The sequence below is a fragment of the Numida meleagris genome, chromosome 6 (assembly GCF_002078875.1).
Source record: "Numida meleagris isolate 19003 breed g44 Domestic line chromosome 6, NumMel1.0, whole genome shotgun sequence".
Classification (NCBI taxonomy): domain Eukaryota; kingdom Metazoa; phylum Chordata; class Aves; order Galliformes; family Numididae; genus Numida; species Numida meleagris.
Window position 1 is genome coordinate 3,191,468 of NC_034414.1, and position 22,216 is coordinate 3,213,683.

Genomic DNA, 22,216 nt, shown 5'->3' on the forward strand with positions numbered 1-22,216 from the left:
TATCAAGACTACACTGGAACTTCTTATCCCAGTAGACGTTTGTGGGAAGCATCAGTGCGGTCAGGACGTGGTCCTGGTATCTAATCACTGCTGTCCCGTCCTGTGACTGATCTGACCCCCAGTGCCGCTCACTGTGGAAGACACAATGCTGTGCTGATACTTGTATTTCTTCCATTATGATGCATCCAATGGGCTATGGATATGCATAATGTTTAGGTTAATTAGTGTCATGCCAGTCACCTTCATGGTGGAAGCTGAATGGATTTCTTCCCTTATTTCTGGGGTCAACCTAGAGATCAAGGGGTGGCATCTTCCACGCCAACACAAGGCAAACAAGAGTTCCCCAAACCCTTGGGAAACGGAAGGTTTGAAGCGATGTGGGACAAAGCGTGCAATGGGCAAAACTGGTTGAAGGAAGCCCGCTTTCCTGGATGAAGCTTTTGATTTTGGCTGTGTTGTTCCCAATGATCTGTTATGATTTTTTTCATGGTAATACCAAGTTTTGCTCAGTGCTTCCTTGATGCATGCCTTTGGAGAAGTGCAAGCTGGCACCCCCAAGAAATAGGATGTCCTGATGTTGGAGCCAAGTGCTTAGTTGTGACTTGAATAAAACCAACCTAGAAATCCAGCCTTCCCCCCAGCACGCCCAGGTGCCCATTCCTTTTGATTCATGGCTTTGGGAAGCAACGTCCTGCTGCACAAAGGGGCAGTTCCTTTGTCCAGCCCTCACACTGCACTATCAGCTTTTCCTCTTCCTTCCCCATTGTCCTTCTCTCTGCCTGTGCTCCTGCACCACGTCTAAGCCATGGCAGCAGAGCTCAGGCACAGCATTTCATATGCATTCATGCTATTTCCACCACCTGTCGGGGAAAAAACCCAAACCCCTCTATCAAATGCCAGCAGAAGCCCATGTGCTGTACTTACAGCCTCGCTTGGTGTTTCTCCTTCTTCTCTTACGCCTCAAAGGATTTGAACTGGAGGGACTCCTGCGCCCTTTAAAAGCAGGCGCTGCTGGTGCCGGCCCTATAAGCAGGGAGGGGAGGGGAAGGAGAGAGGGCTTGGGGGATCTGAGCAATGCCATTGCTATCGCCAAGCTGAAAATAGCTGCTGACAAAAGCCTGGCATTTTGTTCCCTGGTGTCCACTTGTGAGTAGGTGGACAACAATGCGGCCCCTCAGATGACACCTACGGCGCATTCCTGAACGCAGCCTAATGGATGATAAATAAAGATGAAAGCTCTGCCTTGCTTGGATGGGAAACGTAAGGATCCTGAAATGAGGGCTTAGTCATAGTCACGTTGCCAAAAATAATTTACCAAATTAATTATAAATGTTTAGGGGGGTGCGTGTGTGTAGGAAGCCTGGCCGAGCCCTTTGGGGTGGATGGCTCTAAGGAGATCCCTGCCAGGGGAAGCAGCAGCGTCTGGAGCTTAAGGTGGATTGAAATCAAACGTGGTGAAGTTCTGCTTCAGGAAATCGCTTCAGAAGAAATCAAACCATATTAGCTTGAATGAATAGTGAGATTCAGGGAGATGGAGGAAAAAGTCCTTAAGTTATGTATTTCCTCTATGAAATTATTAAGATTTATTTTTTCTGTAACTTCAGGTATTTGCATTTGCAAGATGTTCCTTTCGCTTCGTGACTTTCTCTGGTGGCAAAAGCAGCTCCTACACCACTGAGTTCCAAGTAATTAAGCAATCTAGCTCATTGCTGTAGTTATAAATGGGCTTTCCAGAGTTCCAAGCTGAGGGCAGTGTGTGGTCAGAAAGCCACCAGTCCACGTACAACGTATGACACAACTCCAGTCATTTAATTTCATTAAACAAAAACACAGTCCAAATGACAGTTTGATGTAAATTTTATCGGAACAAATTAATTTTACAAGACAGTATAAATAATTCTTAACTTATATAAAACTTCAGATTTTTTTTTTAAAGATTTTTTTTAAACTAACTTTACAAAAGAGGATCGCTGAACATAGGAGCAAAAGAAATTCTAACTATGGGCTTTTAGTTAAGACATGAAATATGTACAGGCTCACAGTACTTTCTTTGTGCAAAATACGTACTGGCTGATAGATTGTACCTTTCTGGACAAAGACACTTTCAGCTTCCTTTGCATAGCAGAAAAGCAACACAGAAGACACGAGACACAGAACTCGGTTGCTGTAATACTTCAGGTAAGCCTTTTGTAAAAATACTTAGCCCTACCTTTCTCAGTAAAGCCAGTTTTAATTCTAAAGCATTCAGGCTATTCCAGTATTGTGGTCTTGCCCTTTCACGTCCCAAACACACGTTGTCCTTGGGCGTGCGGTGCTTAATGCCTGCTAACACAGACAGCAATTCCATACCCACAAATCAGTTTTCTGACACTTCAAGTTTTCGCTGAGGGATGTATGAGGTTCCCTGGGAGGCTGTGTCAGTACCACCTGAGTTTGCAGACAGTGCGGGTGCTGTGTTTGGCCCCCCGGGCGTGCGGAAGAAGTTTTCTGTCGTCGGCTGAGGCTCCGGGGCTTCCTTTGGCACAGCAGGCTAAAAGAAAAGGCAAAGTTACCGTCTGGTTAGGGGAATGCAGGCAGTGGTAGTTGTAGGTTTCTGCAGAATGTTAGCAAACACGTTTCTTCCTGAAATTTACAAATCTAACAGCTCTCTCTGCAGAAGAGTATCCTCCTTTTCCTTGCTATACATCTATGTATCTGTATCTTTGTCTACGTGAATAGAAATAAACTGATTTCTCTCATCTCCTATCTCCTTTCTAATACAAACAAACCGTAGGTAATGCAGTACTATACAAACAGAAGCTGAGAGTAAATTAGGAGAATACTAAGGAAAGGTAAGGTAACCAATAGACAGTTTATGAGTGCGTGTCATTTCTGATCCCTCCAACGTTCTCTCCAAGACCCTTCACACCTTGTTGTCCTCCAATTCCTGCAGCTGGCTCCACTTTCTCAAGGAGTAAGATGCTTTTTCTTCCTTTCTAACCTCTCAAATCTATTGTGCTATTGCTAGTCTTCACTGCCAGCCTTTTTGGGAGACAGTAAAAATTATGAGTAAAAACGGAAAAAGTGTTCATTTTAAGATTTTACCTGCTAAAGGAATTGCTACACTATTACCCCCCACTCAAGCTATGGTTAAGAAGTTGCAGTTTCTTGTTTCTTACCTTTTCTTCTTGTAAGGTTGTGTTTCCTGAGCTACAGTTAATGCTTTCTGGTTTTGATGGGATTGGGACATGCTGAAGAACAGGATTTGCAGGAACTTGCACACCAGCAGGTATCAGTCCTACGTGTTGCAGCGTAAAGTTCAGAAGTGAAGAACTTGGGTTTGGGACAGAGCTGGTGTTGCTAGAACTGAGATGAGAGTTGCTCAGTACAGGTGCAGCAGCTACGGAAGTTGGTGACAGCATGATGTTCAAGGACGTTATATGAAAAGCTGGAATGTTAACTGCTTTCAGTTCAGATGCTATCATTGGAATGACACCTGAAACGGAAAAAACAACTATTGGAAGGACTGATAATTGAAACTAGAGACCTTGCATTGTGATTGCACGACCCTGCTAGTACAAATCCAGCCCACAATCCTTCAAACCAGGCATCTGTGTGCATACTTCATTTAGTACTCACCTGCAGTGGGTGAGCTGTAGGTAGCAGCGTGCTGCAATGAACACATCCCAGCCTTCTCTCTATTAGGAAGACCTGCCTTATTGCTCTGGTGAGCGCACTGAGTAAGAGGAATAAGGTAGCCAGATGGAAAAAAGGTCTGAAAAAGAAAAAGACAATAGACCTTTACCCCAAAGGTGTAAGAAAAAAAGATGTGTTTTTCTTTGAAGTTACATTCCCCTTGCCACTTTCTTATTCTATATCCCTCATATCCCCAGGGCTCAGTGTTCCATGCCCATGCTGGCTTCTGTCTGAAATTGGACACAGTCGACTCAAAGCCGTGCTCTAAAACAAGAGTGCCTTCATCCACACAAGTCACCTGGCTTCATTGCCAGGTGATGTGCTCAGAGAGGAACTGCCAACCTCTATGCAGTTAACACAGTGCAATTCAACTAGGCAAAAGAAATCTCCCTGTGGAATATTTTTACTTACCTATAAATAAGTCGTTTATTTCCTCTTACAGGAGAGTCCTACATTCAGCTGTTTGCTGTTGTATGTTTTTTTCTTTTAAAGCATGCTACATAATAATCCAACTAAAGGCAAATCTATGTATGTTTGTGGTGTTTCTTTTGCAGATTGTTCCAGGTGGTGTTTTCCCAGATAGCAGCAAGAAGTGCTGGGGTGTCTGGCAAAGCTTACCTCATGAGCAGGAATGGCAAATGCCACAGGTACGTCCTGTTTCGGTTTGGTTCTGTCCTCATCTCCTGGAGTGCATTCCCTTTTACATTGGTCAGAACAACTTGCCACGCTGTGATCTAGTGTTTCAGATCTGCCCTGTTTCTCTTCCTGGAAGCTGTCTGTTTCGTGGTTTGTTTCGGAGCCGATGGGAGGTGTTCTTTCGTGCTTGGTGGGTTCTCCCTTTAAAAGAAATGCGTACGGAAAAAGAAAGCAGACACTGTAAGACATGATATTCTTAATTACAGAGGTACTATGATACCCATACGTTTTATAAATCGGAAAAGCAAATTTTCTCCTGATTCTCAGAAATACAGATTTGGAGGGGCAAAGAGGGAAATGAGAAAATACAGCCTGATCCTAGGCTGGCTTTTTGAAGATGTACACTGCGTGGTATCCTGTATATTCTGCCTGATGCTTTGCAAATACTAAGATTACATTACATTTTCTATATAACAAACCCAAACCAACTACTACAACAAAAATCAGCTACCCAAGATCACTCCGTTGTCAGGCTTCTTTACAATTAATATAAAAATATGACAACACCTGTTAGGCTCCTAAATCGCTCTGAAAATGAATAGATAGCAGCATCATTAGGCTATGAACCAGGATTACAGAAATGAACGTACCGCAGCAGCATCAAGGCTTTCCTCATCACTTCTCAGCTTTTTAATCAAGTTATTCTCTTGTAGTGCTTGCGGTCTCTTAAGGCACTTCTTAGATGAAGATTCAGATTTCACAATTGGTCTTTCTTTAGCTGCCATGGCCTTTCCTGGATCAGCTGCCACTGTGCAATCATCCCCTTCCTTGGTGGTCATGTCATTTAATGCTTTTGAATTAATACTTTTAATTCCTGTCACATTAGCACATGGTAGAGGCTGCAACACAAAATTCGGGCTGTACGTTGTCACAGCGTGGGCTTGAGAAGGATGCAGATATATTGCATAGGAGGCCCCAGAATGAGGCTGAGGTAGGATCGCTGGGGATGCTGAGTGGTGGCTGGGAGGCAGGGCACCTAATGGCTGAGTGAGAAGTGATTTCAGAGGGGGTACAGCAGTGTGAGTGCTGGCCTTGGGAACTGCCTCGGCCCAGGGCAGACTGTGCTCCAAAGCAGATCCTGACAGATCCTTTTTCATTTCTTTTGGTCTCCTTAAAACAAGCAAAAGAAGTCAAAACACATATTTTAGTATTTTCATGCAGAAACACCCTTATTATTTTTTACATTACAAAGACAGGGTGGATTAGTATGTCTTGATAAGCTGAAGAGAAAACTCCGAGTGAAAAAATAGCCTACAGCATCGGAGGTTATAGGTTTTTGCAGGTCACTGCCCAACCCAAAATAAGCACAGATTAAACTTAACAGTCAGGGACAAAACACTTCCGAACACAGCACTGGTGCAGACTTACTTGGGTGGTTCTTCCAGCTGATGCTGAGGGACTGCTGCAAGCTGAGACATCTTACTTGTGTAAACTGACACGTTTTCATCCATACCTGCTTCAAGGAGGAAAACAAAAACAGAACAAAACTGATAACGTATCAAAATGTTTCAGTGAAATTCTGTCTTGAGACTGCATTATTTCTATTATTTCTACTAATTGCAGAGCTTACTCTCTGAAGATGGATTATTTTAGATTTGTTTTCACTATCAGTCTTCTAAGGCCTCAAGATTTACAGACAACATACGCTTCATTTCCCCCATCTTGTTGGTTTCTGACTTTTTCAAACATAGTTGTTGTAAGCAGGCATATCCACACATCCACATCTATCAGTCGGTGGCAAGCCTGCACACTTAATACAAGACTCCACATTCAAGTGAAAAGCATGACTAAAAAGAGATAGACAAATATAGTTTTCAGCTACATACTTGTGTTTATTTTAACTGGACTGGTTGGAGCAGACTGGATCTTCCTTCTGTCACTTTCTATACTTCTAACTAACTTGATTAGGGATGGATGCCGAGTGAAGTTCTGCTTTCCTCTCGAAGGAAAAAGATTTTTTGAACATTGCTCTTTGGAAGTGGTGGATTCTGAAATATGTGAGATGCGGGGCGCACATGTTGTTTCAGGCTCTGTAGCTAAAAAGCAGAACAAACAGAAGAGTATATACATATCAGATATAGATTCAGTAATTAAAAGCAATTATTTGAGCTTGGCTTATAAATATTGAAGTATCAGCAGCAGCAAAAGTGGAAATTCAATTCTCAGTATAAGACCGCATACTATGTGGCTCATATTTGATGCTCCAAGAAATACTGTGCTGTGCTATGCTGTTGAGAACCAAGTGCAATTATGTGAATGTCAAGGACCTTCTGCTCCTTTTACTCAGTATTTTGGTTAACAGCTTTCTAGGAGAGAAAACGAAGGAATCACAATCATCAGCAAAACCAAAGAAAAGGACACGTACATGTACCCTGAGTGTTCGGTGGCACTTCTGGTCCTGTCCATTTAAACGCTGGTTTTCTGCCTCTCTCCTCTGTAACGTGAACTTTCTTGATAAGCTCAAGGCTGCTGAGAACATTTGCTATGTCATAAAGTCTCCTGATTTTGGCTGAAATAAACACATGTGAAGCAGAGCAATTTTTAGTAAGTTACCATTGATCTGATTGAAAAAGTGATGATATATTTTTAGTGGTTGAAAGGAAAAGTCTTAATTGATGAGAACCATTTTGTGCAACAGGTATTTATTACTATGAAATAACACGACAAACATCGCAGCCTTTTGGCTGCATTCATACCACTTCACAAAAGAAAGAATAAAAAAAGGAGTTTGACAACCAAAGAAGAGTCTAATTTTCAAGGCAATGCAAGATGAATTTTTGATCCCTCAAGAGCAAGCACATTCTCACCTATTAGAATACACCAGCCTAGACCTCGAAGTACCTTTACATTTGAATGGAGAGGAAGAGGAGGAAATGCGCAGGGAACTGAAAGAAGGGTAAAATAATGAAGAAACAATGGGCAGTTACAAACTGGGTTTCACTTCCTCAGTGTCTGAGCTATTGGCAGGACTTTTACAGCATTTCTTTAGGTTTCCATCGAGTAAGTTACATGACCTGAACGCTCATTTGCATGCTGCTGGGGCATCTGTGCTGAAATGATGCTGAAATCTCTGACAGGTTGCTTGAGGCATTACTACCAATAAGCAGATGCTACTTCACGCTGAAAAGATTTCCCAGCCTGCTCTTACAGGGCGTGTGTGAATGGTGATGCACACGTGGGTCCCTGTAAGAACCGTGCAAGGAGGTTTTGGAGGTTCAAATTCCTTTATGGCAAGATGAAGATGACAGCATTTTACACTCCACGGTCTTGTACCACATTAGCTCATTTAGCTTACGCTTGATTTTAGAAAACGATCAAGAAGCAGCCAGGAACAGCAGCCTTTTACTTACTTTTAAACTTGCTTTTATCTAAGTCTTCTAACTGATCTTCTCCAATCAAGATTTTAGCAGCAACTTCAAGGCTTACTATTTGAGGGGTCGATACAAGAAACAGCATCACAAATTTCTGACTCATCACTCGTAGAGACTTGTCTTTCCTGCTATTTACAGAGGCTGCAGCAGACAGGAAAAGAGGATTAAAGCATTAAGTGACATGCCAGCTACAAACATTTTTATAACACTGTAGAAATTTGTCAGCAGCAACGATGAGAACAAACAACACAGCAACCAGGCAGGGCCAGCACAGAGCCCAGAATCAAGTTTCTACAAGGCAAGCATCAGGAAATTAGGTGGATACCGTGTCTAACTAGAAAACAGTGTGGTATATTCCCTTGTATAGCTCTCCTATCATCTGATTTGTACTCCTAAAGATGCTTAACTGCAGATTATGCAGTGTATGTAACACTCCTCAGTGAGCACGTCTTCCAAGAATCGAACCTAAATTTAATGGAGTCATTTAAACTTCTGGGTTCTGCTGCATCCATAGGTAACAAATCCTGCTACCTGACTGTGTGTGTTAGCTTCACCTGATGCCCTCCTTGTTCTTGTGCTCTTAAAACCAAAACGTGCCTATAAGAATTAAATGGGTAAGACAACTGAAAGAAAGTACAGCCACAAACAGAGAGCAGCATTTTAGAAATAAAGACCAATCTATTTTTTTCCCCACGTGCACAGATATTTATAATCACGAGCACACGTTATTCTTGGCATTATAGAGAAACCTTACCAGCATGGAATTCCATTCCTGGGAGCTCAACAAAACACATTTCTGAATGCTCACTGGAGACGAAAGATCTTGCCCCTTCTTCATTTCTTTTGCCATCCAAATCAAATTCGTGCTCATACTCTCTTTTCTTGATCATTTGAATTTGTTGCGTGTATTTGTTCTCTTCTCCAACTTTCTTCAAGGTCTGCAGGGTTTTGGCCAGGTTATGCCGCCCATGCCAGACGTATCTGTTCTTGGCAAGGCGGCTCACCATGTGCAGGCTCTCGAGCACATTCACAATATCATAGATACGTCTGCGTTCAACGTCTGCAAAAAAGAGATGCAAGATTCACATGGCGTCTCAGTCGCATAAAATGTTTTTGTTGTTTACCTGACATACAGTTTGCACAGAAAAGAAAGATCAGTTTGCTATGCTTCCCCCTCTTAATATGGCATTTTCACCAGTTCCTCCTTGCAGAGGTTTGCATTAACTCCTGCAGATCTCACAGGCAAGCAAGAAAAAGAAAACAGTTCTTGCTTTAGATATGGCAAGGATTTGCTCTTGCAGTTCTTCCTGGGTTACAGTGTACCTTAAGAACTAAAGCTTACTCCTGCCACTAGAGCCATTAGATTGGTCTTGATTTTTTTTTTTTTTTCTATTATACACACAATTATTTTTAAAAAGCATCTTCGATTATTCACTGCATCAATTTTAGGTTAAATATTCTTGGAAGCTCACAGCAGACAGTTGCTTTGTAACTGGCTTCTAGACGCTATTCCGTAGGCACACCACCAGCCTCTTCTCCTTTACCACTTGTTTTTGACTAGGCATTTTCTAACAGGATATTCTTTTGTATGACAATCTAAAAACAGAATGTGCTATAATGATTCAAAAAATGTTACAGCAGTGTGGTTTATAACTAGCAGTGGCTTCACGAAATGCAGAATATTGCAGTTTCATCGTTCTTACAGAAGAAAAGCTTCAGCTTTATGTTAGCAATTTGACTCTCAGTAGACGATAAGTGTGGTACAAAAAGAGCGATGTAAAATGAGAAAGTTGAGTTATCAAAGGCAGCAGAAAGCAGTTTCTTGCTTTGGAGTGGTGATGGACAGGAAGCTGCAGGTTTGGTGCCAGAAACGCCAGCTCCTGCCATAACAATCAACTGCTGATCTTAGCCATCATTTCCATGTCAGAAAAAACCTCAGCAGATTATTTGTGCTATCCGCAATAATTTAGATGCTTAATATTAAGCAAATTTCAGAGTTTATTAGTTCAGCTCGCTGGAGAAACTGTAGCAGTTTAAAAGAATTGCGGTAAGAATGAAGAGTTTGAAGGTTTAAGTGAATGAGAGCACACAGTAAGCACTCAGACTTCCACGGAGTGAAGAAGCACTGTGCAAAGAAGGGCGATTTATTGGCTCGTGCATATGAGGACATGCAATAGGATACACCCCAACTTACTGAGCTCCTCAGATACTTCGTCGAGGCAGATATAGTTGTTCTCTGCAGTGCTGGGGTAATTGGGATACCGAGCCAGGAATTTATGGCACAGCAACCCCAGGCTCTTCTCCTTGCGGCTCGGCTGAGATCTTTCATACTCATCTCCCAACAAGTGCTCCTGTGCAGAACAAGACGAGAATCTGAGGCGAGAACAGATGCGATAAAGAGCTTTCCTGCCAGCACAAAGTCCAGCGCTCTCCTGTGGCCCTGCGGAACGGCAGAACCGTACGGACTGGAAGGGACCTCTGCAGATCACCCAGCCCGGCCCGCTGCTGCAGCAGGTGTACATAACAAGAGGATGTTTTATAGCTGCGAAGCGGGAACAAACAAACCGACAAAGCGGCAGCGTGTCGAGGCGGCCGGCCGGGTCGTACCTGGCAGCAGCGGGCTCCCTGCAGCCCCCGGCTCCGCTCGCGGCTGCGGATCTCGGGGCTGGCGGCGCTGATCAGCACCTTCAGGTTGGCGGTGGGCGTCCAGGGCTCGGCTGGAAGGGCCTCCCCGGGCCTGGGGGGCGTGGCGAGCGGCTGACAGCCGGGCCGCAGCTCGGCCAGGACGCGTTGCGAGCCGCCCGCCTGCTTCAGGGGAGTCCGCAGCGGCCCCCGGGGCGCCTCGGGACGGTTCTCCTGCGGAGAGAAGCGGGGAGATGGCAGGGGCAGAGCCGAGCGAGCGGCACCGCGCCTCAGAGCGCGGCGCGGGGGAGGAGGGACGCGGCCGCGGTACCTTCTCTCCGGCGCCCATCTCCGCCCCGCGCGCCGCCCGCACGCTCCCGCCGCCGGCCTCAGCAGCAGCCGCCGCTCGGCACCGCCGGGCCCCGCGCGGGACGAGAGGGCCGCCAGCCCGCCCCGCGCCCGCCGCCCAACGGCCCGGCCCCGCCCCGCCGGCGGGCGGAGCTCTTCCGGGACCCGGTTTAAGCATTTGGCGGCAGCCGCGCTCGCCACGGCTCGGTTGCCCGGGCCTCGCACGCGCCGGCAGCGCCGCCACCGCCACCGCCCCGCACCCCACACGGCGGCCGCGCGCCACTCCCGCCGCCGGTTTGAACCGAGAGCGCGGAGCCGCCGGCGGAGAGCGGGGAGGCGGCGCGGCCAATCGGCTCGCGGCCTCGCGCCCCGCTCGGCCAATCGGCGCGCGGTGGGTTGGCGGGCTGGCGGCGCGGGAAGCGGCGCGCGCCCCTGCCCTTCGCGCGCCTCCCGCCGCCCGCCCCAACGGCTGCGGCGCTCGGGGCTGCCCCGCCCACCTCGGGACCGCAGGCTTGAGCCGTGCCCGCCCTGTGCTCGCGCCCGCCCGGCTTCCCGCCGCAGAAGCGGCGCCGCGAGGTGTCTGTCACTCGGACGCCTGCCGGCCGGCGGTGGGCCGTGGCTGCCGGGAGGCGGCGGTGTAAATGGGGGGGGAAGGTGATTTTTTTTTTTCTGCTCGTTTTTGCGGGTGGGGGTCACACGCGCAGCGTGTGGGCTGAGCCTGGAGCTGCTTCAGGAGCCAGCCGGGCGCTCACCGTACAGCAGCAGCTCGCTTGGAGCTCTCGGACGCGACCTTGGGCTCCAGCAGACCTTTGCCCCTCTCGCTGTGCCCCTCGGGGCGTGGGCCCTCCAGGTGCCCCAGTGAGCACACAGCTTTGTTTGTGCTCCTTGAGCTAGGGAGTCACTTGCAGCCTTGTCATGCGGCTTGAAGGCTGTGGGGGACGTATCCCGTGGTTTGGCCAAGGCTCATCAGTGATAAGCTGGAATTACAGAGATGGTGGTCAATAAATCAAGAGTACAGCGCTTCGTTGGCATCCACCTGGTGTTAGTCCTTAATTCTAATGCCAAGAGGGTGAAGTGAAAGCACGAGGCTCTGTTCCAAGCCAGGAGGCTCGGGGTATGAGCACAGCCCGAAATACCTCAGCAACACGGCAGAGCTGAAGCTCTGGGAGCATCTGAGAGGGCAGTGGGTGTGGGACAGGCTGCCCGGGGCGGTGGGCATGGCCCCGGAGCTCAGGGAGTGTTGGGCAGCGCTCTCAGGCACAGGGCTTGGGTTCGGGTGGTGCCGTGTGGGGCGAAGGGTTGGGCTCAGTGGTCCTTGTGGGCCCTGAGCAACTCGGGGTATTCTAAGTATTTGATATCTTGGAAGCATGGGTAAGAAAATTCATGTATTTGATGGTAATGAAGAAAAGAAGAGTGGATTCTAAGAAATAGTCGTTGGGAAACACAGCGCTGTCCTTATTCTGATGTCTCTGCAGGGCTGATTTCTTCAGTTCTTCCGAATTCTGTAGCAGCGAGGGCGATAGCGTTCACGCTTTTGTTCTCATTTTCCTCTGGGTTGTGTTGTAACCAAAACATATCTTTGTTTCACAGTGTGAAGGTAACTCCGGGCTCAGCCTCTCAGAAACACAGGAGCACTGGGCTCGCTAGAGGTCAGACTTCCTTTTCTCCCTTGCATCCTCCAAAGCTGCGGTGAAGTCGTGTAGACCCGCTTGGAGCTCTTTGCTATGGCGTGTTGTTTTCGCTTGTAGTTTCATGCAAGACAAAACAATTGTTGCGTGATGAAAAAGCAGCTTTTAAAGATGAAATATGACTACAAACACAATGATAGGTGTGTTTCTAGTCAGCCACAAGGTCCAGAAGCAATCTCAGGTGTTGTCTCCACCCAGCATCTCTGCAGGCAGTAGCATGCAGCCCACCTTTAATTTAATTTAATTTTCACTTGTTAAATGAAGGAAGTTGAACCAGCTGGGCAAAATCAGAGGTGAAAGCTGGAAAGGGAACAAAAAATGTGGAAACTTGAACTCCTAAACAAACCACAGTATGCGTGTTTTTTTTCAGGCATGCTAATTTCAGAGAATGCTAATTGAAACTTAATGCGTGCACTAGAAACTACACTGGAAGGATATTAATAACGTGGTACTAAGAGAATTAGAAATGTAGAGCTTAGGTGCCTTGCAGGTATATTCCTCCTGTTACGATGAATTACCAGGAAAAGAAGACAAAAGCACAGCTGTGTATACCCAGGATGAAATGCATCTGAGGTTCAACAGGTGCTTTCTTAGCACTGTTACAGAGCATACAGAATGGAAAGCTCAGAGTGCTTGGGCTATAGAACGTGTTTCTGCTTCACATGCCTTCTACTCTTTGTAGTCAAATATCTTCCAGGGGACAGCATCTGAATTATTTTAGTATACATAACATAAATGTTATAATAAATAGACATAATAAACTTGATTTTATTAGTTGCTTACAAAAAAAAAAACAACCCTCAAATAATATCTAAGGTTATTCAAAAGGTTTCCTACTGCATAAACGGATCCAAAAGCAAATGTTCATTCAAAGGCAATTGCTAGACCAGTTCCATCCCCCTCAGTGCTTTAGCTGAGAAATGATAGGTGATGTTAAATGGGACGTCATTGGCAGAAGACTTTGTAATGTAGGGCTAACAGAGCAGTCTGTGCTGATGTGGTACAGACATTCCTTCCACCTCTGGTTCACCTGAATACATTCACAGTGTTCTTTTGTTGAATTGTTTGGCTTAATTCATCTGTTGGTTCATGTTGCATTCATACCATAGAGTGTAATGTGTTTTCTTCTAGTGTAAGCTGACTGGTTTCAGGGGACTTCACCAAGAGTGAATTTGGTATAAGAATGCTTGCTGTTCAGAATTTTTCTCCATTTCAATTCAGTTGTTCCCCTGAATTTTCGTACTGTATTGTATCTCTTTGAGCTTGCTCTTCAGATGCCTTGCTTTGAGCATTCTGGCCAGCTTTGCCTTTCACCTTTTCATCTTAAGGTGCTTCTTGCTCTGTGGTTCTGTTGCTTTAACTTCCAATGGCTCATTTGCTTCACCTGATGCTCTTTTAGGCCTGCTCCTGGATGGAGCCATCCACAGGGGCTGTGTTCTCATGGGATGTGAGCGCACTGCAATTCTTTTTGCAATATGCTGATGGATGCATTGAACAGGGTCTCAGCATTCCTCTTTCCATCCCTGTGCCACCTTTCTTATTGAAAGGATCGCTTACTGGAGGTCTGGCTTTTTGCAGGGTTCTCAGCACCATATAGTCCCGCATCCAGGCTATTTCATAGTAAGTATGTCTGAAACTCAGACTGATGTGTCTGTTCTGGGGATTCCATGCTGTGGAAAGGGTAACAAAACTGCTTATTTTGTGGAAATGGCACTCGTTATGATGGCAAAAATGGAATAGAGGATTTGGAGCTTCTTCTACATACAATTAAAAGCAAAATTTTGTTGAGTTGAAAACTCTTCTCTTTCCATTAGCTAGTTTTCCCATATCTTCTGCGTGTGGAGGGAGTCATTCTCTGCTACAGAGATAACCTTTTACATTTCCCCCTGAGAGAATGCTGATTGAGCGCAGTAAATCCACCACAAAGCCCATAATATCTGAAATCAACTTTACTCGCACCTGCGATCTTCTGTTCCAAATGCCATCTCTATTGAAACACTTCTCTGTATTCTGGATAGAGCGTCTTAACCAAGCTGAATTATTTCATCTGCCATGCGGGGATTAAACTTGTCAACAGTAATTATCTTTGCCTTATTCTCTGGTCGTTGTTTTTCCCCACTATGCTCAGAGGTTTGTTATAACTTTCATGCAGCAAGAGATTTAGTGAGAATCTATCAGGGTATCTGTTTGCTAGCATAGCAAGCGCAGGCACACGTGTCCACTCTTGCAAAGAGGATGGTCAGGGGGCTTCTTGCTCATGAATTCCAGGTGGTGGTGTTCTAGTTCAAGTCCCAGCTGAGTTTATACTCTGCTTGGAATCTTGTTAGGTTGGAAAGTGATTTAATCTGCGAGAAAATGGAGACATCTGGAGAAATATTGAGGTTGCAAAGTTGTGTTAATGGTAGCAAATAGTCCTGTGTGTTCTGCTGGGAGTCAGGCTGTACTTCTAGTAGCAGTAGTGATGGAGGTGAGGGGGGGAAAGAGCAAAGGAGGATGACTAAATCAGTCTTGAAGTTGCATAGACTTCTCAAAGATACACTGCTATCCAGCAATGGCCTCTTAAGCCCCACGTGTTTCAGTTTATATGGTAGTATAGTATTCTGTAGACAAAACATTTGAATCAGTATTTTGAAGTCTTATTGTTGAAAATTGGAATAATTTCACGTTGCTGTTGATCATCCTTATTGTCACTAAAATGATTGTAAAATGTCATTTATGGAAGCTTTGTGATGAAGTGTTTCGTTAAAATATCACAAAAGGTGTGAGATAAATGAAACATTAATGTCAAGTTTAAAGGGAGCTTTCTTCAAAAAGATTCAATCCATTTCTCACTTTATTTGTGATTAGAAAGGCATTTAGTCAAGCACAAATAAGCTGGAACTACATGAGAGAATTTACCATCTTTTATTCAAAGAAACGTGCGTTTGCTCCCTCTTTTATTGTATTGCTGCTGAAAGCCTGGCAGGGAAGGCTCACAGCTGGACAGATGCATGTCGGTGCTCTCCGGGCACCCTTCTGGTGCAGATGGGGCACAGGCAGTACTTGGCAGCACTGTGCTCCGTGCTCCAAGAGGACACAGGATGGTGAATACACGCTGCTGCGTGCCCAGCAAAATGAAATCCAGTTTGTTTAGGGTGGCAGCTTCGTGGCTTCTTCACAGAGATGATAATTCTCTGAGGATGCTTTCTTGTGAAGATACACAGAGAGAAAAAGAAACTTAGACGCGTTTGAATATTCGTTCCTTAGCTGTCTTATTGTGTTTTGTTCTGAACCCTGTGGAGAACGCAGGGAAATGTGTGGTGCTCTAACAAAGAACCGTTTTGCATTGTGCATCCAGTGAAGGTGATGATGAACTCAGGTTTTGGCTGCGAATTCCCTGCTGGCGCTGCTCCCAAACCTGGCCTGCCAGTCAGGTACACAGGACTGTGCAGCGTCTGCTCCTTCTCCCCCCGAAGGGATGGGTACAGCGTTCAGCCACAGTGGAGAGCTGTCCAGTAAAATGACAGCATCCTGGAAAGGCGCTCAGCGGGCCGCACTCGTGAGGGGAAGCATAATAGGCAGTTAGCAGGCACGGAGGCACCTTTTTCAAGGGCCATTTATCCCAAGGACACTTGCTGTGCATCCTCTCGAGTGCACAGGATTCGTATTTTCACTGTTCCTTTGGAAAAGGGAAGCTGCTGCTTCACAGCATGCTGCAGTGTGGATGATGCTCAGCGGTGTGCGTGCACCTGGCGGCTCAGGCTCCTCTGTGGCTGTGTGAAGGAGCAGCAGTGGGCTGGAGAGCAAGCAGTTCTTCTCACACATACCTGCTATTGTTATTGCGTGTCTGCTTTCATCGGCACCCAGAGATGTCAGCTGAAATGAAGTCTCTATTTTGGTATTCTGTTCACAACCACCAAATACACAAGGAAGGATTTCCCAGGTATTAGGGGAGTTTATTAGAAAACTGAGTTTGGGTTTTCTTGCCTGTGAGCTTCTAGCTGCATGTTGTGGAGAAGGGCAGATGTAACTACCTGCTGCTAGATGTGGTGTGGACTAATGCTGAGGGGGCAGTGGTGCCACGTAGCAAAGTTAAATTTGAGTGCATGTCCTCATTGTTTTTCATCAAACTTCTCTCTGAGATTATATGGAGTACAAAAAAAAAAAAACTTAATCCAACCTCATTACAGCTTAAATCTGCACATCTGCCTTTAAAAGTATGTTGCAAATATACAATGCATGAAAGTACACTGCTGAGTGCAGGTGTAGAACAGGCTCCTTTTCATCTGATTGCCAGTAGGTGTGAATATTTGATGTTATGCTAACAGAAAATGACAACTTCTGGTCAAATCACAGGGAAAAAAGCCTGTAATTGCTGTAGTTTCCTTTAAAAATAGCAACACATATACATACCATAATCTCCAGACTGATCTTGCTAGGTGTTGTAAAACCTTAACTTGTGTGTTTAGAAGTATCTTATGTTCATTAAGTATTTTAATTATTTGATGAAGCTATTATCCATGAATAGTAAAGTCTGTTTTCTGCTGGCATGCACAGTGCACTTGGGGGGGGGGGGGGAAGAAACAACACAGCAATTACAGCAGAAAAAGATTTAAAATGAGCTCACGTGTTCTGGTAAAGTGCCACAAGCTAATAAGCAGAGATATGTCACTTAATGCCTGCTGTCTTTGAGAAGACCAGTCGTAATTACTGGCTATCCTAGTGGAAGATGCTCGTAAGACTGTATGTGCTATTGAAAGATTATAATTTGGGTCCTTTGGTGTTGAATAGAAGCCATAACTACAGGCAGCCAATGAACGCGATCATGTGCACGTGTCTTTGCTGACAATACATATGCTACTAAAAGTCTTTTTTTTTCATATTAGAGTAGAAGAATTGAGGAAAGAAGGTTATTCAGTTTTAAGATGTCTAACAGATTCTCCCAGCACTCTGTGGAAAGATACCGAGTTATCCTGTCCTCTCCTTTTATGCTATCATTTTTAAACATGTTTTTCGTAATAGCAAATAGCACTGTTTTATTTGGAAGGATTGCTTTCCAAGTCTGATCAAGGTCTGGACTCGAATACTGGTGAGCTCTGGAAGTATCAGAAACCTGAAGTGCAAGGAGTGGCTCCCTGGTACCGGGCATATCAGCACCAACCTGAATATAACTCACTCATATCTCTGAAGTGTCAAACCTGAACCAGGTTGAGGATAACAATTGATATATGCCTTTGATTGTGATATGTCAGCTTTCTCATGGGAGCAAAGCATTCCCATTGAAGTTCAGACTGCAATCCGGACCCAACCCTCCCCAGTGCCTCAGGGCACTGGGAGCACACTCCTTACCATAGGTGTTGACAGGCAATGGTGTAAAACTGCATGCTAAGTGCCTAGCCTTTTGCTGTCTCTTGGGTTTGTAGGTGCCAGGAGATGTGCCCTTTCTGCGTAGCCTTTAGCCAATGTATCCATCGCTTCTAGTCTGTTCAAATTACTATCTTTGCCTTGAGAAAAGGCAAAATGTGGGATGTCTGTTGGCTCGGAGGCAGGAGAAAAAGACAAGGTTCAGGCACAGCTCTCTGCTTTACGAACCACCAAATCTGAGAAACCTAGGGGAAAAATTTGACAAGGCAAACATCGCTGCTGGTTTTGATTTCACTTTTCAACAGATGGATTTCATATGCAAATGTGATTAAGGAGAGACAGTATCAGATAAGCCAGGTTCAATATTTTTCCTTTTAAAATTACAGTATGTGCAATCTAACATCAAGAGACATGTTTTAAGCAAATTAAACGCAACAGTCAAAAGCAGAGTTCTGTTTTGATTTGAATGGGAGATTTGGATTGACTCAGAACGCAGTCAGGTTCACTCTATTATGAGAAAACAAAAGCTCCCGGATCTGGGAATGTTGCCACTGTCTTCAGTAGGAGAGATGTGGCTCACAAAGAAAACAGAGTCGTATGATGGATGGGGTGTTAGCATGCAAAGCTACTGTTCCTGCTGGAGCAGGCACAATGGAAGATTGTATGCACCAAAAACTAAGCCGCCTTGTACTGAGTGTCAGTGGCAGTATGAGTGGTGCCCTAAATGGCCTTTATGCACAGGCCAGCTTGCTCTCAAAAATGTTGTTTTCCTTCTCATAATTGCTGGAAGCAGGCTGAAGGAGGTACAGAGGCAGTTCTCTGCTGCTGGCTTGGGGGCTGCTTGCTGGGAAGGCTGGCAGGCTGCTGGGCATGGGAGAAGCGTGCTTCTCCAGTTGTTTGCAGAAAGTGCTCCTCGTGTTAAATCATTTGTTGCTGTAATCAGTGAATCGCAGATCGAGATAAACACTTGCGCGGAGTCAATAAACCTAATTTTTATCTTTGGAATCAAATCTGAAGAGCCACCTGATTTAGCATTGAATCGAGACTGTAATTTCAACAGTAAACATCTGATATTTTATTGTAATGAAGAAGCCAATAATGAATAGAGCCATGTTTTTGATTAATTAGAATTTTGTTGCCAAGGAATTAATCTGTTTTCCCTTCTCAGTGGGGAAAAAAAACAACAACAGAAAACCCAACCCCAAAACTCTCTCTCAAATGAATTTCTCAGCGGGGATAATTATAGGGAATGTTGAGTGAACTCCAGCGGCACATCTCAACATTTCTTAGTTTTCATGGATTAAGGGGGTAAACGGGGAAAACGGATGACAGCTAAATAGTGAATTTGGCTATTATTATTTTTCCTGAACATAAAATAAGAAAAAAGGCCCCAAGAGTTCCTGGTCACTAGCTATTTCTGGGTGAAACCAGGGAGTGAGTCTGACTGTAAGTGCACGTATTGATGTAGAAAAGGCTCCGGGGCTGAGGTCAGTACAAGTTGCTGCTGCTATAACAGCTCAGGAGCTGCTGGAGTGATACCTTCTATGACTACGCTCCCTCAGATGATCTCCCATTTGCTCAGGCGATGCGTGTGATGCTAACAGAGCTGACAGGCCAAAAAATGAGTTCACTCTGCAGAATTAAAGTTTACTGAGTTGCTTGCAATTTATGGCCGTTAATCCATTCCTGCACGTGGCAAATGTGTAATTTCTGTGGGCATGAATAAATAGAGCAACCACTTAGTATTTTGAAAGGGTGCTTTCTGTCATTACTTACGGCAGCAGGGAAGCATTTCATTTCTTCTAAGTTTAAAGGGAAACGTTTTTTTTTCTTTGCTGAGAAAAGCTACCACTTATGTTATTTGTAATAAGTGATGTCAGTTGCCATATTCCTCCTTTCATATGTCTCTTCAGGATGCAGAAGCGGTGTTCAAAATAACGATAACCAGGCTGCATTAAAAAATTCAAAAGGATGCAGCCTCTGCGACAGCAGTGGGGATCCAAGCATCACAGTTCGGGCTCATCAGTATTGATACGTGGTTTAGATGTGAGTAATTGAAACTCGCTGCTGCTGCGTGCTTCTAGCAAGGTGTGAAATTGAGGAACCAGCAGATGATGCCAAACGCGGGGATGCGTAACTGCAGTTTGAGTGCTTGCCTTGTGGGTGAGCAAAGCCTTTTACTGTCTGCTCACCTCAGAGGAGAGAGTGCAGAAACGCTTTGAGAACGATTTGGGTCCTGAGCACCACTAATTCATTTTACTGTTTTTCACTAAACGAGACCTGGGCTGTTTTGTCCTCCAGGTCACGCTAGACAGTGGCTGAAGGTTTCCTCCCAGGCTGAAAGATGTCTCCTGTTTAATCACCTCTGCAGTTGTAGGGAGCAGGCTGAGGAGGAGAATGAGCTGACTTGTTCCTTGAAAAACAATGAAAAGTGGCACTGAGATATTAGTTCTTGTGCAGCAGGTTCTTAAATACTAGCTGGGAGACTTAGTGGTTATTGGAAAAGATAGTAGATGGTTTTGTGTTAATAAGTAATAGCTGGAAAAATGAGAATTTTTCATGAAATGACTCAGTGGGCAGAGCCCTTTCTAATCAGGAAAATCAGCATCAGCAGCTCATATGTCAACATGTGAGAAGAGGGAGGGAATGAAGAGAGCATAGAGTGGAGCTGAGCTGCATCTCCTCTTCCAGTTATTCAAGGTGAAACAGCCTGAGTATAGCAACTTGGTAAGAAATGAGCCCCAACAGCAATTAATGGCTAGCTTATTTGAACACGCAGCCTATGGTGTATTTTGATTTACAAACCTTTGCATAAACCCAACTTAATATCCTTGTAGGGTTTGCCTGACTACTTTTCCCATCTGGTCTTCTCCATTTGTCTTATGCAAGCAGTGATGAAATGTTACTTAAATTAAGGTACCTCGACGTATAATTTTTTTATTGACAAATGTATATATTTTTCACTTGCCTCAATACTTTCTAAAGAGAATAAAATGTTGTACAGCTTAGAACTTGCAGCCTGAGTCTCCTGATTTTAAGAGGAAGTCTCAAATACAGCGAATCCAAATCCAGACTGCTGCTCCTTCTCTGCAGAGGGAGTCAGTTCAAAATTAAGGTGTTCCACTCAAATCCATAGTCCGCCTTGAGTCTGGAACCTTGTCAGTTTCCAATTATGAAGCAATTCAATCAGTAGGCTTAGCCTGACTGCTAACTTATGGATATATTCCGCTTTCTTCCTTGCTGATTAGTATTTCATTCTTTAAAGAGTGCTGCAAACACCGGTGTGAATATTCTCAAAGGAGCTCTGTGATGAACGAATGTCAGATGGTGGATGGGGAGCGCATTGTGCGTAACTTTTCCCATTGCAATACTTTTTACTGAAGAAACAGTTAAGCAAAACTAGAATATTTTTTCAGTTATCAATAACAAGATTTGTAAAGCAAAGGCACACTTGGACTCTGGACAGCTACATTTTATCTGTCAGCCCTCAAAAGATGAGGAAGGTTTGAACCAGTTTCCCTTCATGTGCTTGCTAACAAATACGCTTCTCTCACACTTTTATCATAGATCTGGGCTTTAACCTTTTTGGTGTTAAATTCAGGTTAAAAAAAAAAAAAGATGCTTTCAGTCTATTAGAGTGCTGAAGTATCATTTCATGTCACAGTCTCTCTCCTTAAAAGGTTGTCACAGCAGCAGTAAACCAAAGATCAGTTAAACACAATGACAAAATTGTAATTTTGTTCTTCACATTCCTAAATAGATGAAATGAGGCAACAAAAGAAGATTTCCAGCCCACTGAAAATTCTTGCTCTGCTACATCTTAACTGACACTTAGTGCTTAGATAAGAGTTGGAAAATAGGAAAAAAGATTATAGCTTTACGTTACTGACACTGGAGTTATGGCTGAAGAGGTGCTTTCATTCTAAGCCTTCATTTTCAGGCACTTACAGCTTTCTGAATACATTACCCTTTGGGCTCCCATTACACATGCTTGCTTTAATCCCAGAGGTGGTTTTCGGCATCTTTGCTTGGGCTTTTTCTTGATTCCCTTATTACGTTTTCTTGGCTATTTGTTTGATCCCTAAATATGTGGAGAAGTATGGTGATTATTTCATCAAAAGTTTAGATTTTGTTTTCTGTCCCTTGCTATCAGTGCTGCTGCAGAACATCTGCCTTTGGTACAGCAGAGGAAATTTCTTTTATAGATAACGATTCCAAGTTCTTAAAACCCACTTGCTCTGTTCTGGCTTTTATCCCTTGAAATAACCAAGACATTATTCCTTAAGAAAGAACCCTACGGTGTGGTATCATGGTTGAAAGTGTCACGGTGTACTGCCTTAGTCATGAAATTGCTCTGTGTGACAGTGCCAACGCATATCTGAGTAAGAATAAATAGAGGATTTCTGATCGTTTAGAGCTTTTATCTAATGACTCCACTCTCCTTTATGATATGATGGGGAGAAAAAAAGCCTC

General features: G+C 44.5%; 2 protein-coding genes across 4 annotated transcripts in view; one reads left to right on the top strand and one right to left on the bottom strand.

Annotated features, from left to right (window-relative positions):
- On the bottom strand, positions 1,788-10,806 carry E2F8 (E2F transcription factor 8). 2 transcript variants are annotated; one of them, XM_021403275.1, is made up of 13 exons: positions 10,696-10,806; positions 10,350-10,598; positions 9,937-10,093; positions 8,497-8,802; positions 7,722-7,883; positions 6,737-6,880; positions 6,198-6,407; positions 5,740-5,824; positions 4,962-5,481; positions 4,294-4,512; positions 3,619-3,754; positions 3,159-3,475; positions 1,788-2,530 (listed from the first exon to the last, which is right to left on the bottom strand). In XM_021403275.1, exons 1-13 carry the CDS (start codon positions 10,711-10,713, stop codon positions 2,357-2,359), a joined length of 2,697 nt encoding a protein of 898 aa, XP_021258950.1. In that variant the 5' UTR covers positions 10,714-10,806; the 3' UTR covers positions 1,788-2,356. The 2 variants fall into 2 exon arrangements, with proteins under 2 accessions (XP_021258950.1, XP_021258949.1); XM_021403274.1 differs by having other exon boundaries at positions 5,740-5,827.
- Positions 11,245-22,216, top strand: part of NAV2 (neuron navigator 2) — a 334,129-nt gene continuing 323,157 nt past the window's right edge. The window contains exons 1-2 of one of the 2 annotated variants that reach the window (XM_021401010.1): positions 11,245-11,366; positions 12,303-12,361. The gene's annotated coding sequence lies outside the window, so the exon portion shown is untranslated. Of the gene's footprint in view, positions 11,367-12,197; positions 12,362-22,216 lie in introns of those variants that run through there. The other variant, XM_021401011.1, reaches the window with a different exon arrangement.

Coding starts and splice junctions, on each gene's coding strand:
- E2F8 (XM_021403274.1), bottom strand. Junction 7,884..8,496: donor AGGAATGGAATTCCATGCTG/GTAAGGTTTCTC, acceptor TGTCTGCTGCAG/CCTCTGTAAATAGCAGGAAA. Junction 5,482..5,739: donor CAGCTGGAAGAACCACCCAA/GTAAGTCTGCAC, acceptor GCTTGTTTTAAG/GAGACCAAAAGAAATGAAAA.